This window comes from Cinclus cinclus, chromosome 3, assembly GCF_963662255.1.
Source record: "Cinclus cinclus chromosome 3, bCinCin1.1, whole genome shotgun sequence".
In the NCBI taxonomy this organism is placed as follows: domain Eukaryota; kingdom Metazoa; phylum Chordata; class Aves; order Passeriformes; family Cinclidae; genus Cinclus; species Cinclus cinclus.
In genome coordinates this window covers 47,823,235-47,847,390 of record NC_085048.1, presented here as the reverse complement: position 1 = coordinate 47,847,390, position 24,156 = coordinate 47,823,235, and the positions used below count along the sequence as shown (strand labels likewise).

Here is a 24,156-nt window from a genome sequence, read left to right as displayed (position 1 = left end):
TATTCTGACTTTATGGTTGAACCAGCCTTCTTACAAGTTTAGGAAGCGTCACAGAGCTCAGTGGCACCACATAAATCATTAATAGTACTAATACTTAGTAGAACAGCAGCCTGAGAAGTAGCACTGTGCCTGGGCCTGCACAGCTTACAGGCATCTGAGTACATTATGCTGCTATTTTAAGGCATTTCATTTATTAGCAGTTCTTGGCTGAAAATGAATTTTAGTGGGCAGGAAGGAAACAAGTCTGGAAAACCAAGCATGGCTCTGAAGGAGGCTCTGACGGGCGAACTCTGGTACAGAGCCACATAAGCCAAGGCACTAATTGTCCCTTGCCATTATTTACTGGTGCATTATAACACTGTGGGCCCACTATGTGTCTCATTTCTGTACAGGGAAGTTCCTGTGACCCAGTCCAAATGTCCCACAGCAGCCAGCTATGCGAGAGTTTTACTGTTCAATCTATAGTCTATATGAGCCATAGATAAATCTGTGAGATTCTTTTATGCTGTCTGTGGATTAAGTGACAAATATTTGCTTAACTTATAAGAAAATACATGATAGAAGCATAGAATTAGAAAGGTAGATGTTGTTGCTTTATGATGAAATTAAGTAGCCTTGGTGAGGCAGATCCTAGTTAAGACTCATCAGGCAAATCACCCTAGGTGGTTAACAAGCCAGTTCTAAGAAAGAAAAGCTATCTTTTTCACTTGCTATGGAAAATGAAATATCGTAAAATTACTTTGCAAGTTTAAGCACATTAAACCCAAAATATTTCTACACTCCTATTATAGATATTTTGTACTCCACATGTCCTTGCTTTCTTCAGGTTATACCATCACTCCTTGCTGCCTTGGAATTGCTGAATAGCTGAGAGTTCACAGAGTCATAGGATCATACGACGGTCTCGGTTGGAAGAGACTTGAAAGATCACCTAGTTCCTACCCTCCTGCCATGTGCTGGGAACCTTCCACTAGACCAGTGAACTCAGGGCCTCATCCAGTCTGGTCCTGAACACTTCCAGGGATGGGGCAGAACCTCTTTGGTGACCTGTTCCAGAGCCCTACCAACTTCACAGTAAAGAATTTTGTCCTGATATTTAATCTAAATCTGCCTTCTTTCATCTTAAGGGCATTCCCCCTCATACTAAGATTTGATCTGTTCCACTCTGTGTGGGCCTGTGTGTGTCCCCTAATGGTTGCTGATCATGTGCTACAAAACATGCTCTGTACTTTTTCATTCAATTAATCCTTCTTTCTCTTTTTAAACTTGAACAAATTAACTAGTTCCTTAGCTCATGGTAGTACACCACTGTCTCCAGTTTCCCATCTCAGGTTCCTTTGCTGCCAAAATTTTCTTGCTTATAGATTTTTTCAAACAGTAATGCAGCTCAATAATTGAGACCTTATCCTTTTCAAAGTTGTCAAAGAATTGAAAAGTTTTAGCTTCTGGTCCTCAACCTCTCTTGCTCATATGTTTTCTCTAATCAATCTAATCCTTAGCTACAGAATACCCAAGCTCCTTCAGCTCACTAAAACTGTACAGGCTGGGTCAGACTCTCTGGTAACCATGTCTGGCTTGAATTAAAGACTGAATTCTATTACACTCAGCAGCACTTGTGTGTGCACTTTCCATTTTTTTAATGGGAAGATATGATTCAAAAGGAAAGAATGATACATGGGACGTAAGGAGAGAATATTCCTAGTTGCCTATATTTTATGTTAGCAGTAACTTTCCAAGTCTCTCCATCTGCCCTCATTTATTCTGTAATGTTCAAGTACTCATCATTGTCATTTTATTTGCCTGGAATTTGCATCTGTATTTTATAGAATTATTGAACATCTTCTATTCCTCTAGCTTCCATAAAGACAGAATTCTTCAAGTGCCCTCCCAGGGACTCTGGTCCTCTGCTCATTTTCTCATTACTACCAACCCACAGTTGGGTCCAATAGAGGAAACTCCATGACAAACTTAGTAAGCGAAAGAATACAATTACTTTACTTGGTCAAAATAAGGGTTATGCCATATAAAAAAGGACAAGCATGGAAGAAGCGAATACAGCTTTAGATTACAATTAATAGTAAAGGTCTACTATAACTGCTGTAGCATCTTTACTAGGTCATAGAGAAACTTGGCCTTCCTTAGGATGTCCCAAAGAGTTCAGCTCCTTATCCCAAGGACAGTCCTGTTCTTTAGGGATAAAAAGAAATGCATACGCTGATCACTTATTCCCTCTTACCACAGGGTGAATTCATCTAGCCTACCCTCACAGCAGTGTGGCAGTGTAGGAAAGTTTCCATGCCTCCATCCTCCTCAAGTTTTCTTCACTAGCATTTCCTGTAGACATATCCAGTGGGCCCAGCTTTTCTGGCATTCCTCGCTTCCCATGTTACAGTTTTAATGAAGACGAAGTGGGAAACCAGGGGTTTTACACTTGTGATTTTAGAAGCGTTCCACCTCCTTGAAGAAGGAGGTAGGTATGAAGCTAGACTGAGTATGGAATGAGAAAGTGAAAAGTTTTGGTGAAAAAGTGTATGTCAATATTTTGGGAACAGTCATAAACTCATACACTTGTTGTGGATTATTGTTCATGGTAATCAGACCTGGGGGTTGGAGTGGACAGTTTCCCTCTTCCTTGTCCCAGGGTCAGTTAGGAAACCAGTAAAATCATTGATGGTTTTGGGCACAAGTCAAAGAGAAAAAAGGTCACAACTTCATGCTAAATGTCTTCTACAATAATGCATTTCAGCTAGCAATTTTTCTCAGCATCCTAAATTTCAAGAAAATCATCATGGTTATGAATGCTTTGTCAGCCTGTAGAACCTGTCAGGAAAGGTAGCATCTGGGGAATATTCTACACATGCATTTCACTGAAAAAATGCACTCATACATTGTGTAGTTGGGTCCAGTCTCCTGCCTGCCTGAAGCAGAGAATAGTTTTGTTCCGTACTTGAGGGGGTCCAGGGCTCTTACTTGAAGTGCTTTAACATTATTTGTCTCAAGGTTGAAGTAGTTTGGAAAACAGTCTCCATACTCATGACAGTACAGACATATCCAGCACTGGATTGCAGGCCTTCTGCTGCACAGAGCTCCTGGAGTCAGCAGCCAAGAAAGGACAGAAAATGACATCTTGGCTTCATTAGCTTAGTCTGACTTACCAGCCTGAAGTTACCCTACTGATTTTAACAGACTAGCCAGAGCAAAGGGATCAAAGTTAGACAAAAGTATTTATGATCCCGACTGAGTCTTTTGCAGACCAAATAAATGTGAGCGTAATGTCCTGATGCAGAAATACAGCTATTTTCCAAATTCTATATGCTTTCAAACACTAAGAAAATGCTTTTCGTCAATGGAAAATACACAGACCAACAGAAGAATGTGATGTATTTCAAACACAAAAATCTTCAGAATAAGCTTTCATCCTACAGTTTTTAAGAAGTGATGTGCTCCTTTCCCTTTGCTTTCATAAGTCACAATGATGTATATAACATAGATAGACATTTTTTGGCTGGACTCAAAAAAATCGTTGAAAGAATCTAAGAACCAGATTCCACTTCTACCCTCAAACATATACATCACTACCTGTGGGCTGAATTTCCATTCACTTTGTTCAGAATACAGTGAATCAACTTTAGACTAAATTAGACTGCAGTCCTGAAATGAAACACGCATGATTGAACAGCAGCTATTGAAGAGAACTTGACTGAAGTCAGCAGGGTCTCGGATGAACACAGGAACCAATCCACATACACCCAGTTCTTGGATAGCCACTTTTTCCTGTGGCCAGAGATGCAGAAAATGAACATTTTCAGAAATGAAAAGGAAGCAGAATAAGAATGGGAGCAGAGGCATGTGCCAGAAACACCTCAGTTTTTTTACTTCATTTAAAACACAGAGCAAAAAATAACTTTGCCGCTGAGTGCCATACAGTGACATTTCAAAAGTTGTTCAGCATACCCAGTCTAGATGAACCCAGTGCTAAATGCTTCTACCATGGACACCAAAGCCTCTTCTTCCCTGCAGTTCAGACAAAGGATGCAGAGGTGAGGAGAGCCTCTCCTGCATATGCAAGTGTGGAGGAACAACATCTTTCTCCAGCCCACCCACAAGCCAGTAGGGCTGTCGGGCTGATCCCATTTACCTGTTCTCCCTCATTGCATTTCCTAGTGAAGCAAGGGCAGCTTGGATTTGTCAGGGTCCTGCCATCTGAGGCCTCAAACTGTTTCTTTTCTGTGACACAGACACTTCTAGCCAGCACTCAACTGCCCATGCCACATTACTGATGGCATAGAACAATCTGTTCTTCCATTTGTTTCAAAATCAAAATTAAAAAAAGTTACAGCCCTTGGTAAGGAATGAGAGAGAAAAGAATGGAAAAAGAGTGGAAAAAGAACCACTGGAGAGGGCCTTTTTAAAGGCTCTGGCCTGGAAAAGAATAACTAAGGATTCTTTTCACATCTAAAAGCACAATTAAGGCCTAAATTTCTTCTTTAGTTGCTCAATCTGAATGAAAGTCTCATCTGTGCAAATGGAGTTCAGAGCAGCAAATAATGACAGTCATGTACACATAAATCCTTAACAGGTGCAAACCAAGCACAGGCTGCCAAACCCCTGGGTGAACACCTTATGCTGAAATGGGTCTGGTCTCTCAATGAGGACAGTCAGGCTGCTGCATTTCATTTTGGTTTACAGAATAATTGCACACAGATCATTCATTTGAATGCTGCTTTAAAAGCTGCTTTATGACCTGGCTGTAAGCATGGGCAGTTCTTGCAACCACCTCTCTCCCCTGGTACTGCTGGAGCATTGCAGAGAAGTGCAGTGTAACTGAGAGCTAATGTGCAAAACCATACCTTAATTGCTTATCTCTGCAGTTTCATTTGACAGCTACACAAATCCCATGCTAGAATTTAGAGCCACACCACAAAGCAGACAAAGAATTACAGGCACTTCTTAAGTCTTCTAGACTACAGGGTAGCTTTCTGGTTGTTCAAAGCAATAGAAAATTGACACAGAGGAAATGTGCATAGGCATGAAATGAATTCTTGATTTTTTGGTGTTTCATGGCAAATAATAATATCACCTAATACTGAAAAACTAACAGCGTCTTTAAAATTGAACATAAGCCAACAGCTGTTTTTGCATGTGTTTATGTCATCATAGTGGAAAGACAGAAATAAAGAGATTTCCAGTTATCCACAGCCTATGACAGTTTAGTCGCTTTCAGCAGGCACCACTACCAACATGGAGCTGTACAGGTGATACTCCCCAGGCTCAGCTCCCTTTGCCTTAAGAAACAAAGTGAGTGAGTTGAAATAGATAATTATCCACCTCACATGTCTCTTGCAATTAGGGAAAAAGGGAAGGTATGTCTTGAAGGTATTCCAAGGTCTTGGGTGAGCTGAGTTCCTGGCTGAAGGATCTCGTAATCCAGTGACTATGCATGGATCAGAAACAAACTGAGTACCTAAATCTTTGCTCAGATAAAATGTAGCCAACTTCATTGAATAAATCCAGGCATTGAAGACTGCAGTAGGGCTTATTTATGTGAATACAGTGCTCTGAACTGAATCAGTAGCTGGAACCTAGTGAAAATATTCTGACCTATTCACTGAAGATGTTTAGACAAGGAAAGCTCATCACATTTCAACATGCAGACTTGCAGAAGGCTTAAGAGGAGTATGTAGATAACATACATCTAAATGGTGCAAAAAAAGTGTAGGAAAGGTTTGTGGTTTGAACCAAGTGCTGATGAACATAATAACTGTAATTATCAGGAAAAATATTTCAATAAAACAACTTTTCCATAGATATAATTATAATGCTTTTATTTAGCAAATGTACTGAAGAATTGTTTTTCTGTAAAGACATACATGTATGCCTCAGTTCCACAGAGCTTCCATTCTCTCAAATAGCTATGAACTGTTGAAATTAGTTTAATGAATAGAAGGGAATATATGTGGAGATGTCAAACTTATTTTTGTCATAAACCACATGATTCCATTTACCACTAATCCCCAAATAATTGACCTGGGGCCACCAAGAGCTTGCAGAACCCTTGCTGTTGCTTTATAGAGAACAGGCTGTTCACAAAATTTTAACTGTCCTCTTTCTAGCCATTTGAAAAGAAAAAATTAAGTACTTCCTTAATACATACTTTTCCATACTGGCAGTTGCTGAGGTTACCACAGGATTGCTTTGGTTCTTTGTATTTTTAAAATTACATATGGAAAGGCAGAGATCTAGGACAATATTTCCCTACTGAGATGTGCTTCAAACTATAGAAAAGTTTCTTGAAACCCTGCCTTGTAAAATGGAGAACAGACCCTACAGAATTCAGCATTCTTCAGCCTACATTTGGCTAAAATATAACTTTTTTTTTCCTGAGAATTGTGTTCTGTTCTACTTTGAGTTAACCCCTTATTTGCCTTCTACTACCAGCTACTAGTGATATGCCTCTCACTTGGCAAGCATGACATGATTGTCATTTCCTCATGTGCCAGATTGTAAAGCTTAGAGGAGATGACAGGTGATGACATACAATAATGATACAGGGTTGTCCCACATTGAGCCATTCTTTGGTTTGGCAGAGAGAAATGCAGTCTACTGCTAAGATCTCCCTCATATACATATGTTTGTATGTCCTCATCTTAGAAGAATGTCCAGAGAAATCCCTAGCAGCCTGAAATGAAAACTCACTACATGCAAATCAAATTCTGTATAAAAAAAACCTTAGAAACAAATCTATTAAGAAGGCTCTTCTCACCAAAAAACTAATTACAGCTTTACATTACTGAACTCTGGTGAACAAAGCATAACATTCTCTCAAATGTGAGGCCCAACTCAAAACACCAAAAAGGAGTACTTACTGAGTATTGATTTTTCTGAGATATTCATTGCTTGCCCTATTTTTTAATCCCTTCTGGTCTGAAAACAATCTTTCCTCAGCTGTTTTTGGAATGTTTCAGGAAGACAAAAAAAAAAAAAGAGAGAGAAGATATAAACTTTGGCCCTATTAGGGTTAATGCTTTTGCATAGACATATATGACCATAAACTGGTCAACTAATAGAGGTCTTCTGCTAACATTGTGACTGAGAACAGGAAGAATACAGCCACAATAATATACAGCTGTCTACTAAAAGTATTGCATACAGACATCTTTGGCCATGCAGTCTCTTGGCCTTCTGGAAATATGTGAGCTGCATTGCTAACATGACAAAAAAAATAGCAATGTTGAGAATTAGAAAGAGGCGAGTATAGGAAGCTGATATTGATGGGGCACTTCGAGCAGTTGCCACCATCTGTGCCAGCCCTGATCGGCCTTTGATTGACACCCCAGTTTTGTGCTTCACATAAGTGATATCTGCAAAATCCAGAAGATCTTTCATTTCCTCGTCTTCATCTACAGGCAACTCTTTTTGTGCTTGAGTCTGTGCCTTTTGTCGCACTTTTCTTTCATTTACCTCAATTTGTGCAAAAATGTCAGGAACGGCATCAACAAATTTGTAGCCTTTGGCTACCTTCCTGTTTTTCTTTGCTCTGCCACGCTGCTGCTGCTGCTGCCTCTGTGAGATTGCAAATATCCTGTCAATGGCCTCCTCTGTCTGTCTCTTATCTGAAAACCTCAGCAGACGCTCGGCGGTCTTCCTAAAGCTGGCCGTGTTGCGTACACGAGACAGGATCTGCTTCTCAAGCTGCTGGAAAACAGGCTTAAAATGTTGCAGGTTCCTCTCCACGATCCCTATGTAGTCCTTCACTTCTGGCACTGTGGAGCTTCTAATGGCAGAGGCTCGGTCAAAGACAATTTTCTGGCGGTCTGCAATAACCTGTGCAAAGGCAGAGCGGGAGCCATCCTCGATGGGCCATAGGTACACAGCGTAGGCGTGCTCACCAGTGGTCACAAAAACATCCAGCTGTGGGGAATCTCCACGCACGGTGAAGCTCTGCACGTCCACAGAGGGCCCAATGAAAAGGTAAATGGCCCTGGTGACTGGGTGCCGTAGCAGGGTCGTTACATTCACGTAGTTTGTTCCATTGTAGGGGTAGCCCCGGGGATACATCCTTGAGGCAATGGTGGCTTTCTCACTGTGGCCAGTGTCGTCCATCCAGTACATCTTATATATCCCATCACGGTGCCTAATAAAGGCCCCATGGACATCATCAACAACTGTTTCTTCAAAAGGCACATCCACATTGTGGAAGAAACTGGTCGCTGCCTCCAGAGGGCTGTCATCTTCTAAGTGGATTTGGTCCACTAGCAAGAGAAGCTGAGGATGGAGAAGTACAAGGTTTCGTTGCAATTTTCTCAGCTTCAGTTTAGGATTGTATGCACCCACTCCTTCTCCCCTGATGAAAACCACCCCGCTTCTTTCCATGGCGGCAACCACTCGACCCTGACAGTCACCAGCCAAGTCATGTTTATATTTAAGCCACTTTGAGGAACAGTCTTCTGTGATCTGCCCTTCCCATGGGGAGAAGCAGCTCTTGGATACAGCAGGGGAAAACATCAACACATTATTTAAAAAAGTATATTTTGGCCCATACAGAGCTTCTGTTATGAAAGGTACACCATTGGGAGCGAAAGTAAAGGAGTTCTGGTCTGGGTGTTCATGGCCAGCATTAAAGTTCCTCCACCCCTTGATCCACTCTTTGTACTTATTCTTATGAACAATATCATATATTGCACGTCCTCCCAGCTTTCCTGACTTGAATGAAAGGAAAGGCCTGTTGATTTCAGCTGGCAAAGCACTTCCATAAGTTACCACTCCCCAGTCCTCAAAATAATGCAGCTTAGGAACCCCATAGTCCGGTGGAGGTACAGAACGCAAACTTGCATCATACCTGCAGAAAAAGATGAGAAAAATGGGGTTAAAAATCACCTGACCAATTCCACTGTCAGCACTTGTGCAAAACTCAAGAAACAATTCACTATTCGCATCAAGCATCAAGCCAACAATATAAAACCCATAGTTATGCTTCCTAATAATAATGCTGTAATTATTATTCATCATACTAATCCCTATACAAATTTGTTCTGCGCTTTTTACAGAAAAATTGCTGAAACCATCTGCTCTGCATTTAAAGCAAGCTGTCTTTCTGCAGTTCAAAAGAGTACCACTAGTTTCAAACTAGCCATGTTTTGTCCTATATAGTCATAAAACTACTGACTATAACACAGATCTTTTAAAAACGCAGATTAGACCAGGTTGCAGACTCTGCCTAGATACCAGCATTTGTACCTATTTATTGACTACTTAATGAAGAGAAGCAGAGTATCTGTTTCCCCAAAATTATGATTACAGAAGTTTGTAGTCTTCAAAGAGAATAGGCAATAAATTAAAAATTAATGAAAAGGCATTCTAAAGGATAAATGTTTATTTGTATCAGTTAATGTATGTTAATTTCTCCAAACTCAGCTGAAGAAAAAATTTCATGTTTTTTCTTGAATAAATTGTAAGATATAAGACAATTTGTTTAAAAAGAAGGCTTAATTCCAGAAAGGGTTAAAATTATTATAATTTTATCTATGGGAGTTAAAACAACAAAAATCCAAAACATAACTTAACCTTCTGGCATTGTTTTTAAGCAACCAAAATAAACAAAACCATATTAAGCCCATTAACATTTCTGTTAGACAGTTCTGGAATCAGATTTTTTCTTACAACTAGCCAGGAGCTTCTGGCAGGCCCTAGACAGTCCCAGAATTTCCATGAAGACACAGGAGAAAACAGTGATGGGATGAGGTTGTAGATGAGAGATTCTGTATTTTGCAAGTAACAAGATGAAGGCTGCTTAAAGACTAACAAACGTGCACTCTAATGTGCACACCAGAAGACATCCAATCAGATTTTTATTGCAAGAGAAAGAGAGAATTACACTGACTCCTTAGAAATATACTTATCTCCACAAATTAACAGAATTCATATGTGGATCTAAAGCTTCTTGAATCTTTTAATTTCTTACTTTTAGAAGACTGACATAGAAATTAGCATAGATGTAAATTGGTAAATTGCATGGAAAAATATCTATCTGGCATGGCATTTTTTCCAAGCATAACTTGCAAATTAGTGTGCAAATCCAGTTAACAGTAGTATCATTGCGTAGATTATTTAACTTTTAAAAGAAAGTTTATACTATTTTACAGATCTTTTGAAAGAAAACTATGCTTTAAATATTTACCTAATTCATTGTAAAAGAACACAACAGGATTAAACCTCATTAGAATAGACCAAATTAAATGAAGACTACATACAGGAAAATTTTCAGTTCCTTTGGAATGGCCTGTATTCTATGAAAGCAATAGACAGTGGAAAGAAACCATAAAAAGCAGATGTAGGACAAGACCAGGGTGTTCCCTGTGGCAGCCTGCACTGTACATCTGCGCTGAGTGAAGAAGTTCTTCTGTGCATGGGTGGCACACGGACAGCCTGAGCCTGGCCTAGATCTACGGTGCACATCTAAAGATAATGAATTATCACAAACAGCTGCCAGGTTCCTTTTGAGCCCACTCATGCCCTTTCATACCAGAGAAATTCAGTGTGGAGAGTGCACCACCTCTGCCCTTTGGATGGTGTGCCTGGGCCCTCCACCACTCGGTTCTTTCTGATCTGCTCTGCCAACCAGTTCCCACTGCCATTGCGCATGACAAATTTGTCGAGAAACACCAGCTGGCTCTCCGGCCCGTAGAACCAGTTGTAGTTGGAATCCGCGATGGCCACGGTTCTCTGGAACCCTTGGGGAAAAGTGAAAAGGAATGTAAGAAAGAAAAAATAAGCACACAAGGATGCTTTTGAAGAGTGGGACGGTGAAGGCAAGCGGTGCAAACAGAAGCAGCTTTTTCAGATGTTTAATAGACCTGCTTGTAAATGAGCCGTAAATAGATTACACAGGAGTGGTTTCCTTCTGCTGCTTCTAACTTGAATATTCACCTTTCTTCTTTGGCTTTGGGCTACAGACAGCCAAAGTACTACACAAAATGTAAGATGCAATCCATTTCCTCTCCTCGCTCAAGTCTGGCAAAGGTAACTTTCCCTTTACAGCTTTTATGTTTTTATATGAATTTATACTCTCCAAAGGAATAAACCAGAGGTGCCCCTGAAGAACGAAATAATCAGCTTCACCTTGAAGCTATCAGTGTGAGTTAATTTTGCTCTTAGGAACCTCTCCCCAAAGGATGCCTGAGGTCTCACATGGAGTCAGCACAATTCCTTGTGTGCCTGTGCTGGCATACCAAAGCTGCATTCAGGCCCCCTTACATATGTGGATAGAACTGGGGTTCCAAGAGAGTTATCTATCTCTTTTTTAACCTGGAATTTGAGTAATATATGTTCCTAATGAAGTGTCCTCCAAATAAGCAACACGAGGAATGACAGCTTTAAACTGAAAGAGGATAGACCTAGTTTAGACATAAGGAAGAGGTTCTTTCCTGTGGGGATAGTGAGGCACTTGAACAGGCTGTGAAGTTGTAGATACTCCACTCCTGGCAGTGTTCAAGGCTAGGCTGGATGGGGCTTTGAGCAACCTGGGCTAGTGGAAGGTGTCCCTCATTAATAAGTAGTGATAAACAAGGATATTCTGCTGAACGTAAAATCCAAGGAAATGGTTATTTTGAAAAAAATCCAAGTAGAGTGCTGTTTTAAAATGGCCTGTTTCAAGTATGAAGTTTATTGCTGCTTCAAAAATAAAGAGATTCATCTTCATTCACCTAAAGGACCTACCTGGTAGGACAGTCCTGTACATAAATGCAAAGTGCTGCTTGAGCCAGGGGTGGCTGAAGTGATTGATGTCAAAATGCCTTTGGACAAGAAACATGTACTGAAACAGTGATCTGGTTGTGTAGCTGCCATAAGCCACCCCTTCATAGAGGGAGCCATCTGTGACCTCCTGCAGCAGGACTACTGACTTCTCCATGATGGCCAACACTTGCTTGGTCCACAGGTAAGCTTCCTGAAGATAGCCTGAAAGAAAAAGACAATAACAAAACTAATTACAACACAGCAGTTCACAGTTAATGCCATCTGTGCTCCCACAGTGGGATCCTTCACAGCAAGGAATCTGCAGTCCAGGGGTCTATAATACAACCTACTGCTGCAGCATGCCTGTACTTCTAGGGTGAAAAATCAAATACTGTATTTTAACACAGAAAAGCAAGGTCACATGAGCATGGGAAAATCTATCAAATATCTTTTCTAATAATATGAGGCTATGCTTTACAACTTAAAAAGAAAATTTCCTTAATGCATTTAGGTCATGCAAAAAAGGGAAGAGCCAAACCGCGACTATTTATTGCATTTCAAATTAAAGCTGTATGAAAACAAACCAATGGCCCCACTAGAGGGCTCCAATAATGCAACAATTCTGATCGGTCATTTTTCATCAGCAGGATCACCAGCATGGTAAGAAGAGCCACAGATACTAAAAATGTAAAAAAGTTCACATTTGAGCTGCATTAACTGAAATTAACTGATATTCTACTAACTCATGCTCTATTTTGAGACCTGTTCTTTTCTACTTTTATTTTCAGGTTTTTTTACAACCTAAAGGGTTATCCAAACAAAAGCTATTTTGGAAGAGCTTTGCATGGGTAATTCCCAAAGTAGATTCTTCAATTCCAGAATAAAATTAATCATACAAATAGATAAATTCTCAGCCTCTACATATACAAGCCCTAAGCAGTTTCACTTTTTCTAAAGAGAAGCATTTCAGAGATTTTACTGTTTTGGTCTCCTCCACACAAATCAAGACCTGGGAAGAGGTCACGAGGAACATTCTCAGTGCCAGTCTGCTTTCACTGTGAACAAGCACGAGGGCCTCAGCACCACATTTATGTATTGCAGAAATCAGCACATGGAAGCCAGCAGAGGAAAGGCTATGTGCCTTCTCTTGTTTTCTTTTGGATAGAGGAGCAAGAGAGCTAGGACTAAACAGAGACCAGCTGCCTTGTGCTTCTACATGGTGGTTCTTCACCAGTTCTTCAAGCAGTGCCTGCTGAATGAAGCACATGTGCCAGGCTAAGGGAGTAGGAGCTAAATTCAATTCTGTTATTTGGAGTGTTTCATCTCATTGCCACCAACACTGTATTTATGCTCAGCAGTGATGAGTAATTCAGGCATCCTCATGCCAAATCCCGCTCAGTTTACAGAGAAAAAAATATAGCAATGTCTAAGCAAAACAGACGACCTGAGTTTAACACAGGTTAAATGCCTGGCTGAAGAGAAAACTGTGATGAGGAGGGCCTGAGCAACAGTGGCAGTGGTGCTATTTATTTCCACTTCACTCACAGCTGTTAAGACACTCTTTCATTGTTCTTCATGGAGTTGGCAGCACAGTGGTCTGTCAGAATAAAATCCTGAATGTCTCCACTCCTGTTTTCCCTTGTGACACAAAACGGAAGCTAGTTTTTGACTGTTTCAAGAATGTTATTTGCCATGATTTAACACAATGCCTTTACAATTACAGTGCGTTAATGCTCTATTTACTTAGGGTATACCTGTGCTATAATGCTGCACTTGAAGTGCACTAAAAGAATAATAATACAGTGAAATGAAAAAAGTAAAAGAGTCAACACCCTGTAAGGCTACATGACAAACTAGAACAAATCTCACCTAAATTTAGCAGTATATAAACCAGGTATCCACATTAATATCAAGGCCTTACTCAAATTTCTATTCTGAACATCTGAGTGTCTAAGTGCAAAGACTTTGCCATATGCACGTGCCTAGAATTAACTTAAATTAGTTTCATTTTTCACTCCTATGGCAACATTTGCATTCTTTTAAATTGGCTATTTAGTCTCTACAAGCTTCAATAGCTGAATTGTGTTTAAACTTACTAGCTGGAATTTAAACCATCTGTGAGAAAGGCCTACACTGGGGTACATTATTTGCAATTGCTGTTTCTGACACAGAAGTATAATATGTCCATTCCTTTTCTCCCTCCCTTTTTTGTCTCCTTCAGATTATTTTCTTTCATATTGGAATGACAGGGTTTTTTTGTTTTCTTTGTTTGGGTTTTTTTGTTTGTTTTGTTTTAGACTAGGAGAAAAACCTCTTCTGAGTTGCTGTTTAAAAAAAACACATAAAGTTCCTCTCTCTCTCTCTAAATTAATTTAGAAATATACAGTCTGTTTTGATCTATTTTAATTTTAAATATTACTACTATTTTCAATTTTCTCAAAAATTCATTAGTTTCCTGTTTTCTTCTTTCCTCTTCCCCCAAACACCATCACTTTAGTGAAAAAAATATTGCCCACCTTTGTGATATTTTCATTGTTTTTCACAAGGCATACTTAAGGTCTATACCTTAACAAAAAGGTTAACTTGCAAACTGCCAGCTTTCTGAACCAACAAAGGCTTAGGGAAGGATGGAATTACATGAAATTTAGCAAACCTACTGAATAAACATGGCTTGAGTCTTCAACTTGTGGAAGGCAAGACAGGAGGATAGAAAATAACTTCCACACATGCTCTTGATGCTTTTCAACATATACACATCAGTCAGTGTGTTTGTTTTGACAGGCACTTAACAAAAAAATGACCTTCCAAACACAGCAGTTGCCACGGCTTTTTGTCACACTTCCTTGGGCACTTGAAAGCTCCAGTGCCTGTGCAGATGTGCCTGTGCTTGGCAGGGCTGAGCAGCTTGGCAACACCATCAGCATCCAGAGACTAGATTCTCTTTGTCTTGCAGAGCATAAGTAATTCCATTGGGGATCATGTTTTCAAAATACTTCTAGCACATATAAAATAACCACCTGATGAAATATTGATTCATTCTTATAAAAGCAGGACCTGGCTTCATGACTTCCATCTCTCAGCTGAAGTACCTCTGGGGTTTAAAGTCAGGACTGCTTACCTGCTTTCTCTCTCACTTTGTGACTTGCATTCTCCAGGAGGACAGGAATAATGCCCCAGAGCAGGCAAAAGCTACTGGCCAGGGTATTCACCTTGGAAATGGGAAGGATGGTTTTATGTCCCCGAAGCAAAGAAGAAGAGGAAACCTGGCACAAATGTTGGTTGTGGGGTGCAAGGGCAGAGTTCAGGGAGAAAAAATGCAGCCTTACATATCTCCATAGAAAAGGCTTTTGGGAAGAAAGGTCCTAAGATGTGGCACTTGGATGGATAAAGTGACACTTTTGCAGCTCCCCCAGTGACAGGACAGAAGTCTTGGATGAAATTCCAGGTTATCCTGTTGTCTGGCTCCCAGGTCGGAGCACTGGGTGTTTCCGACTTTCACTTTGTGTAAGGAGACAAAGTGCATCATTCTACATTGATAATCTACTCTAAAAGACACTGTCCATGAATCAGGACTAGTCAAACTATACACAGTGGATTTTTAAGTCTTACAAACTGTGAAGCAAGAATTTCAGAATCACTTAGAAAACTGTACTTATATACACACACATCATGCCTTGTACATCTGCCCACAGACTTTTGTTCTATCCAGTAAGTTAAATTTTACTAAGCAGCAAAAAAGTAAACCCAATACTGCTGCACACTGAGAAGCATTTTTATCAAATACTGAACTTTGCTGCATAAGTGGCTTATTTGAGCTGACACACTTCAGAAAAAAAACATTCCTATGGCTTAGCACATACCTTGATTCATCAGAACCAGGCTTCCAGCCAGCAGGGCCACACAGTTGGTAGGCTGGTGGTTGTGCAGGTACTGGAAACCCCATCCACGTCTGTATGATGTTTCGTACATGTATCCTGAGGCATTGGCAATTACTTCAAGAAATCTCTCCTGTTGAATCTTGCTAAGGTAGCTGTACAAGAAGTCATAAGCAGTGGCAAAACCAACCAAGGAGTGAGCAAGAGGGACTTCATCCCAGGGGGCATCCTTCACTAGCCTGTCAATAAATAAAGATAGCAATTAATTGAGTTTCACCTACTTAGTTTTTCCCCCTTTCCCCCCTGTACTGTGACATGAATATGACTTAAAGTCTCCAAAGTTAGATGATTCATGTTGAATTTTAACACAGTAGTAAGATACTTACCAAGTCTCTACAGTATTCTTTCCTATCCTAAGTATAGACAACACCAATCTTCAAAGCTCATAAACTTTATTAGAAAGATAAAGTTGCTAAATACTAGAAAAATGTTTGAAATATTCTGGGTTTTGTCAGGAGAAAGATAGGTAGAATACTGATTGTTCAGAAATGGAATCTATTCATCTGAAGAAAGATTCATATAATTTTTGTGATACAGTAATATGCCATGGCTTATACTCCTCCAGCCTCCTGTAAGAAGTATTTTTTTATTTTCCAAAGGAGTCAGTTGATCATAAATGGTGTGTATGAGACTAAAGCTGCCTTTAAAGCAAGTACAATAAAACAACTCACTATACTGTTTTGTCATGTCCCAAATGCATTCAAGGACAGAAGTAGAGAAGAGGGAACTTAGTTTTACTACAACTTGAATTAACATTATTAATAAACACTGGGGTTTTTTAATGCTAAGATAGAAAAGAGGTAAAATGCTGTCAATACTCGAAAATGATTTTCTAGGAACTACTGGCTGTGTCCAATGGTTAAACTGAACTTAGCAAAATAGTAAAATTTTTAGCAAGAAAATTCATAATATAGGTAGATGGAACAAATATTCCTCTTAAATCAAGCATATATTGTGTATTAAAGATTTTAGTTTTGCAGTACTTATAGTGCTTCCAGGTCATGGTTCTACAGAAAAGAAAATGTGAAGGAATACACAGTAAAAATAAACTTCTTTAAATTGAAAAATCATCAGTTGCTCTCATGCTTGTTCTCCTCTTTCACTTTTTTTGCAATCTATTTTCTATTACAGAAATGAATTCAAATTGTTGAGATGAGTGTTCTATTGCATTCAGTAGAAATAGTGCTGTGCTCCTGAAGACATGCACATTGCAGTTTCAACTACTTTATGACTCTATAAATATGATTTTGTCTTTATCTGTTCAAGCAGCAGTGTGAACAGATGAGAAGAAAAATCCCCAGAAAGTAAGATAAAACGGAAAAAATTCTGCTACAGAAGCATTTAATGGCATTCCAATTATGACCATCAGCCTAAGGCACTGCAATGATGGTAAAAGACATGTACAGTTGAAAAAAAAAGACCTTTAATTTTTATTTCAGCATATTTAAATCATTGGAAGAACTCAAGTTCGGCACATTCATACTCCCATGTAAGGAAACTATGCTTTTTGATCAGCTGAATTTCTGACAGTTTTAACTATTCACCTTCTCTCAGCTTTGATCCCATCTTCTACTGGCAGTGAAAGGAAACATTCTTTTTTGCTTTTTTTTTAAAATGAATTATTTGTCCCACAGATTTAAATTTAAATACATCAATCAGAGTTATCTGGTTATTTGCCAATCTCAATTAATTCTCTATTTCTGTTTCTTCATCTCTCCTTATAATTGAAAAAGCTCTTTAAATGTTGTTTATCCTATACATAAAACTAAAGTTCCATTCTACCCCAATTATACGTAACACTCTAGCACCGTGATTCCTGGCAGGAATCCTTTGACACAGAAAAATTCCTTTGATCAGCTATATCATGAATTCTAATTTCTAAAGTATTTTTAGTTTCATTAAACCTTTGCATATTTAGAAATCAGAGTTCAAATAGGTACAGGAAATTTCACTTTAAAGGCACCTGCTTGGAACAATTACAAAGAGTTTGAGGCTAAGCTATACATTAGGGTGGAAGAAAAGTACAATGAAAGAATTTGAGATAATTTAATATATTTAATTCAAAGTTCAGTATCCTTTAACAACACACAAACTCCTAATTAGATTCTGATTAAACCTATTCTGCTTAAACCTGATCTTTGCCTGACTTAATTTAAAATGGGATTTGCCAGTAGAACTGATTTATTTATTTATTTATTTATTTAACTTTGACTGTTAAGGTGTATACTAACTTTATGCTTAGTTTCTAGCAGAATACCACATAAAATTCTACAACGTAAGAGTATATAACAGTCTCCATGGCCCTGCTTCTGACAAAATAGAAAGCAGTCTTCTACATGGGAGGTGATAAATTGAGAAGTTAAAATTGCATTTGGGCTCCTGATCTCTTCAGGAAAGGAAAACAAAACCAAAACCAAAACAAACCCCACAGCCCATCAGAGTTAAAACCCCTATGTTAGGCACCCTTATCATACATACTGACATAGTTACCCAGCTTGGGTTAAACAAGAAATTTTATCATAACTGCCCTCAATTTGCACTTCTATACAGTTAAGTCTTGTATAAAATTTCACAAAGGAGATTCACACAAGTAACAGAGAAAATGAAAGATGATGATTTAAAGATCTTAATTTCTAAACACACAAACCCACAGTCAACATCTGTTCTTAAGGTGAAGCTCTTTTGAAGAAACAACTCTTTAGTTGCTATAAATCAGTGCACCCTTAACTTAGTTTCAAGGGAACCAAGTAATGTACACCAAACATTTGGAAAATTATTCACAACAAGAACGGTCAAGTAGCAAGGCTTTTTACATCTAAATTATGTTCTTGTTTTTCAAATACATCTCTGAGTACCAGACTTAGTAAATAGCCTGGCTGATAAACTGGGGGAAAGCACAGAGCCACAGGCATGCACTAAATGTATGTGAAAAAAGCGTTTCCAGGGTTAACTATTAACTACTAAGGGAAGTGGTATGTATTTATACAAAGATAGGTAAAAAACAAGTCGACACTTTGCCCTGTACAACAAGCTATTTTCTAAGCCACTCAAGACTAAAACTGAACATTAGAGAGTATGAACTTCAGCTTCACAATTAACTGTGTCTGACGACAGCAAGTAACCTCTGCCTCAAGGCTGCATTAGCCTTGTCAGCCTTTCAAGGCATCAGAGGTTACAGAAACAAACAAACAAACAAAGCAAGTCAAAGTAAATAAAAATATCTATAATGGGTTCTTTAATACAGAACAACTACTTAGTTGCAGACATATGCACTTTGAGAAAAGGCAACTGTTCCAAAAATTCTAAAATATGTTTTAAATTCTAAAATATTTTTTAAATTCTAAAACATAAAGGCACCCCTACAGTACTTTTTTACACTTACATACTTGTATCTGTAGGTATAGGTATAGTTGGAAGAGGTGCCTGTTTGGAAACTTGAGAAGTTTACAAAAGAGTAAAAAGTGCTGAACAGGTTTGCTACCTCATGATCCAACTCCATAGACATCTAAAGCCATACACATTGCTCTGCACAAAAAAACTGCTGCCTGGACAAATCCTGTGAATGGCACAGGATAAATACTTGCCTGGGGTGTTTAAAGGTTTGTTCATCTGTGTCCTATAAAATATGTTTTGTTATTTTATTTTAAACATTCAGAGTTTGATATAAATCTTCCATGAAGAAACTGGAGAAATAAAGAGATCACCCATAAGGCTGGAATTATGGATAAGTAGCATGGTTTTCCCACGTGTGTTGAAAATTTCAGCATGGTGCAGTGTGGTTTATCTGTTTTAGATTTGCCATCTTCTACAAAGAACAATGAATATGAAGAGGGGGACCCTGTTTTTCTGTGATCAATTGATGTCACCAAGAACCATCATGCATGACTGCATTTGTTCTATGTATACACAGCACCTTAATAAATGCAGTTCCAACCTCTAAATAAGTACACCATTTGCATAAATTTTTGGATGGAAATTAAAAAAACACTATCACCAATAAAGCCAAGATCACTACAACTTCTCAATTTCTTGACAACACACCTGATGCTGCTACTGCCTCTTCTCTCAGTAGAAACATGCTTCTGGAATTTCTCACTAATCACTACCAAATAACTACTTCCTCACTGAAAGCAGGGTCACCTGGGTTGGGGCAGTCCCAGACATAATTACAGACTGGGAGAAGAATTCTCTGAGAACAGCCCTACAGAGGTGGATTTTGGGATTCAGGTGGATGAAAAGCTGGACATGACACAGTGATGTACACCTGCAGCCCAGGAAGTCAATTGTTCTGGGCTCATCAAAAGCAGCACGGCCAGCAGGGTGAAAGAGGGGATTCTGTTCCTCCACTCCACCCTGATGAGACCCCACCTGCAGTGCTGCAAACTGCTATGGGCTCCTCAACATAAGAAGAATATGGACCTATTGGAGTGAGTCCAGATGAAGCCAGAATGATTTTCAGATGGCTGGAGCACCTCTCCTATGCAGACAGGTTGAGAAAGATGGGGTTGTTCAGCCTGGAGAAGTCTCCAGGGAGACCTTACAGAAACCTTCTAGTACCCAAGGGGGAAATATAATAAAGAGGGTTTTTGCATGGGCAGATAATGATAAGACATGGGGGAATGTTTTTGGACTAAAAAAGGAGATTAAGAGTTATGGAGAAACTCTTGACTGTGAGGGTGGTGGGGCACTGGCACAGGTTGCCCAGAGAAGTTGTGGATGCCCCAAACCTGGAAATGTTCAAGGCTGAGCTGGACAGGGCTTTCAGCAACCTTGTCTAGCCCAAGGGGTCCCTGCCCAGTGCAGGGGTTTTGGAACTGGAGGATCTTTAACGTCCCTTCCAACCCAAACAATTCTGTTCCTATGATTCTATTATTCTATTCATTTCTCTCAGAAATACAAGATGGAGAAAACACTGTCTGGTCAGTTGACAGAAGGATTTAAATCAAACTCTGCTGCTCAAGTGAGTTCCTTGATCATGACCTGTGGAATATTTAGAGTTATCTTTCCTTCACTGTGTATCCAGTCCTTAAAAACAAATTGAAGTAAATAGGAAAATAACCCTCTTTAATCTGAGATGCAGAATACCCCTCCAAGCAGCGTGAGATCTGACTTTTGGCCTCCAGGTCAACAACTAACATGGTATAAGTGCATGAAAAATGAAGAATTAAGCACATCCCAACATAGGCATTACACAAGTAGTCCACATCCTGAATTTTAATGGTCCAGACTTTCCTATGACAAATTACTGCAGAATAACTTCTGAAGGAGCAGATTAGAGGAAGGATGCCAGCACTCCCTCCTCAGTACTGAAATGCTCAATCTCACTAGGTGCATGCAAAGGAAATGAGTGAGAACTCTTTTCTAATGGCTTAGAGGTGAAAATTACTTCTAAAACATCCCTGTGGTGCATTTTGATGCCATCTACCCCAGATAAGGTAGCCAGCTATGAGCGTGGTTGAGTTTAATGCACACTAAATGTCAAGTGTGGATGCAAATGAGGCATGTAAAGGTCCTCTTGATTGCTTGTGCAATTGTACAATTATGCAATTGTCTTCCCAATGCCAAGAGCAATTGCTTGGCACTCTTGCCATTGTCCTGACCCACTTCTGAGGGAAGAGGATACAGCTTTAAGTCTCTCACTAGGCAAGAAATATTCTTCTGTGGATAGACAAAGCATACGCATCAAGAGGGAGAACACCTTCCAAGGGGAATGAGACCACCAACATTTATTTTATAAACCAGACCAAATCTTTAATATTTTTCTTACAAAGTCTCCAAAACAAGGTATTTTTTGGTGCTCAAGTAGAATATTTTGTCAATAAATGGAGCAATATTCTACAACTGTCATTTTGGGAAGTAAAAAGACTGAAAAAAAAAAACAACCTCTCAGCTTTTACCCTTCCCACATTTTTCTGGTTGGCTGCCAAGGCAAAAGCCCCATTATCTGACCAGCCTTAGTGCTCAGTCCTTTGCAACAACAAAAAAGTTAAAAATCAAAAACATTCTTGAAAAACAGATGATTTATGTTTCTGGTATCTAAGATAAAACAGATTTGCCCCTCTCTCTTTACCAATCATGTTTCAGCAGCAGCAATCTCACATGCTTGTGTTCATTGCAGCTCAGTTGATAGGAAGAAAGGCAAAGGAGTGGTTAAATGTAAAAGGCTACATTCATGTCTGTATGGGAAAAAAAAGTTAAGAGCGTACTATAAAAATAGAGTTGTACTGCTTAGGTGCTATGGGGAGGAAAGTAAAACTTTAGATCCTTAAAATTCTTAATCCATTTTTCAACCTCTTTCCCTCTGTTCCCTCACAGGTCTATGATCATCATTCTGATGCTTCTAAAGCTTCTTTCAGATGTTCTTTCATTTTTGGCTTTGATCACAAGAGAGTCTTTCTCACACAGGGCTTGCTTTTATGATATTTCTGTGTTGACACATTAATAAACTAGAACTGACTATGTTCTAGTTGTTCTCAGTGTCATATTAAGCAGACCCAGAAATTTAATTATGTTATTATTTTAGATTGCCTCTAGCTCTTGTTTTAGCACATTTTTATACCAGTGACACCACACAGTGAGCTCCCTGTAACTACCACAGAATGTCAGCACCAATTTATCTTCCATATCAACTTAGGTATTAAAGAAGCTCTCCAAAATCCAGCTAGCCACTTAATTTCACAGACATCCACAATTTCTATTTTTAAACACTACATAAGTAGAAAATAAAAACAGCATAAGGGTTTGATATTTCACTCACTAACATAATACATATTCCAGATATCAAATTCATCCTCCTACCCTTCCTTTTATTTTATTTCATTTCCTCTCTGAGGGAGAAAGCATATCAGCATCCTCCAAGCTTTTATACTTTTATTCCACAGTCTTTAAAAGTTTTCTTTGAATGTGATTGCTGTTTGATTACTGGGAGTCAAACAGATGTTATGAATTTCTGGTGTCAGCACAGACTTGTTTTATTTCAACTTGGCTTATATGAATTTACTTCAGTTAAATGATTACCCACACAATTAATTATTTACATCTATCTATTTTTACCTTGAAATCTGTGCAGTTCAACATCTAGCACTATTTGGATATCAACAGCAAGGGTATGTTTATTAAAAAGTATAGGACACTCCAATACTTCTTAATAAACAGTGACTAACAGAAAGCTATGATGGCTAGTTTATAAAAAAGCAGCAGAAAGGTCACAGATTTGTTATGCCACAGCCTCCTGTTAGCTTCTCCTTAGCTGCTACTACTTACTTGGAATGTCTGCATGTACTTGACAGTAATTATCTGCCCTGTGAAACCCACAGAGCCACTGTTAAATCCCACACCTTATTCCACATTGGTAACATACTTGTCTTTAAAATGTGCAAAAAACCAAATTATGTGCAAAAAAAAAACCCCAAAACAAACCCACAGAATCCTGTTTCTGGCCACTGCAAAGTGGAACATCTCTCTTGCTACAAGAAGGATGCAGAATTTGTGAACTCCTGAGGCATTTGTTTTTAAGGCAGGCTTAGTAAAGAAGAGAGCTTTTCACTGCTTTGTCCAAAACAGAGAATCTGACCGAACTGTTATTTCTGCACAATGTGTGACTCTGATTACATCATTCTGCTGAGGACAGGAACGGGACGAGCCAGCGGCATATGGAAAGAATCATGAGCACAGATCTCCTCAGCCAAAACACCCTTCTGGTGGGGAGTGCTCTAGGGGCCAGTCAGAGATAAAATGCCAGAAAACACACCAATATCCTCTGTTCGCTCTAAAAAAAGGTAATATGGTTCAAATATAAGGAAAACTCCCCGTAAGTTTTTAGACAGTACCTAGATATCCAATCCATGGAAAAGCAAGGGGTTTATTTAATACTAGCTTTTAATTTTTCCAGGCAATACCATTAATGCTCATCTATTTCAACTAAAATATTAATGCACGTTTGTTTGCTGTTGCTAGTCTCTGCAACAGTGTCGTTCCCATATAATTTTGGGTGATTGTTATAGTTAGCTGTTACCCAGTGCCCCTCTGTTTATTTTAAAATGTAAACCTACTCCAGGATGTAGCCATTAGGGATGCTCTGCTAATGAGCAGCATGCCTGTCAACATGGGTTGTTATGACAAACGGCTCAACCTCTGTTCGTTGACACAAACGGGAACTCAGTTATGGGTGTACTTTATTATGTGACATAAAATGACTATTTTAATAGATGAGAAAGAACAAGAGTTCTTAATTACATGCCCCTTCCATGTATATATCAATTACCAGCAGACTTTCTCATAATTGTATCCTGGGATATTGAATGATATTTGGACTATTGAGGATTCCACTAACGTAAAAAAGAAATTTAAAATGTCAGTCTCCTTAATCTCCTAGTATTCTTAAACAAATAACCAGTGACATTTTAAACCATACTTCTTTTATTCAACTACTTCACATGCTAAAAACACACAGTTTTTTTTTCTGGTAAGGCTTAAATTTTACTTAACA

The 24,156-nt window shown here is 39.0% G+C and overlaps 1 protein-coding gene across 7 annotated transcripts in view; it reads right to left on the bottom strand.

The window, feature by feature from the left end:
* Positions 1–5,808: 5,808 nt before the first annotated feature.
* Positions 5,809–24,156, bottom strand: part of DSE (dermatan sulfate epimerase) — a 34,598-nt gene continuing 16,250 nt past the window's right edge. For 5 of the 7 annotated variants that reach the window (XM_062489960.1, XM_062489959.1, XM_062489957.1 and 2 more), the window contains 4 exons: positions 15,594–15,847; positions 11,716–11,955; positions 10,523–10,730; positions 5,809–8,839 (listed from right to left, as the gene is read on the bottom strand). In XM_062489960.1, coding sequence (XP_062345944.1) covers positions 7,078–8,839; positions 10,523–10,730; positions 11,716–11,955; positions 15,594–15,847 — 2,464 coding nt within the window. In that variant the 3' untranslated portion in view covers positions 5,809–7,077. Of the gene's footprint in view, positions 8,840–10,522; positions 10,731–11,715; positions 11,956–15,593; positions 15,848–24,156 lie in introns of those variants that run through there. The other 2 variants (XM_062489956.1, XM_062489961.1) reach the window with 2 other exon arrangements.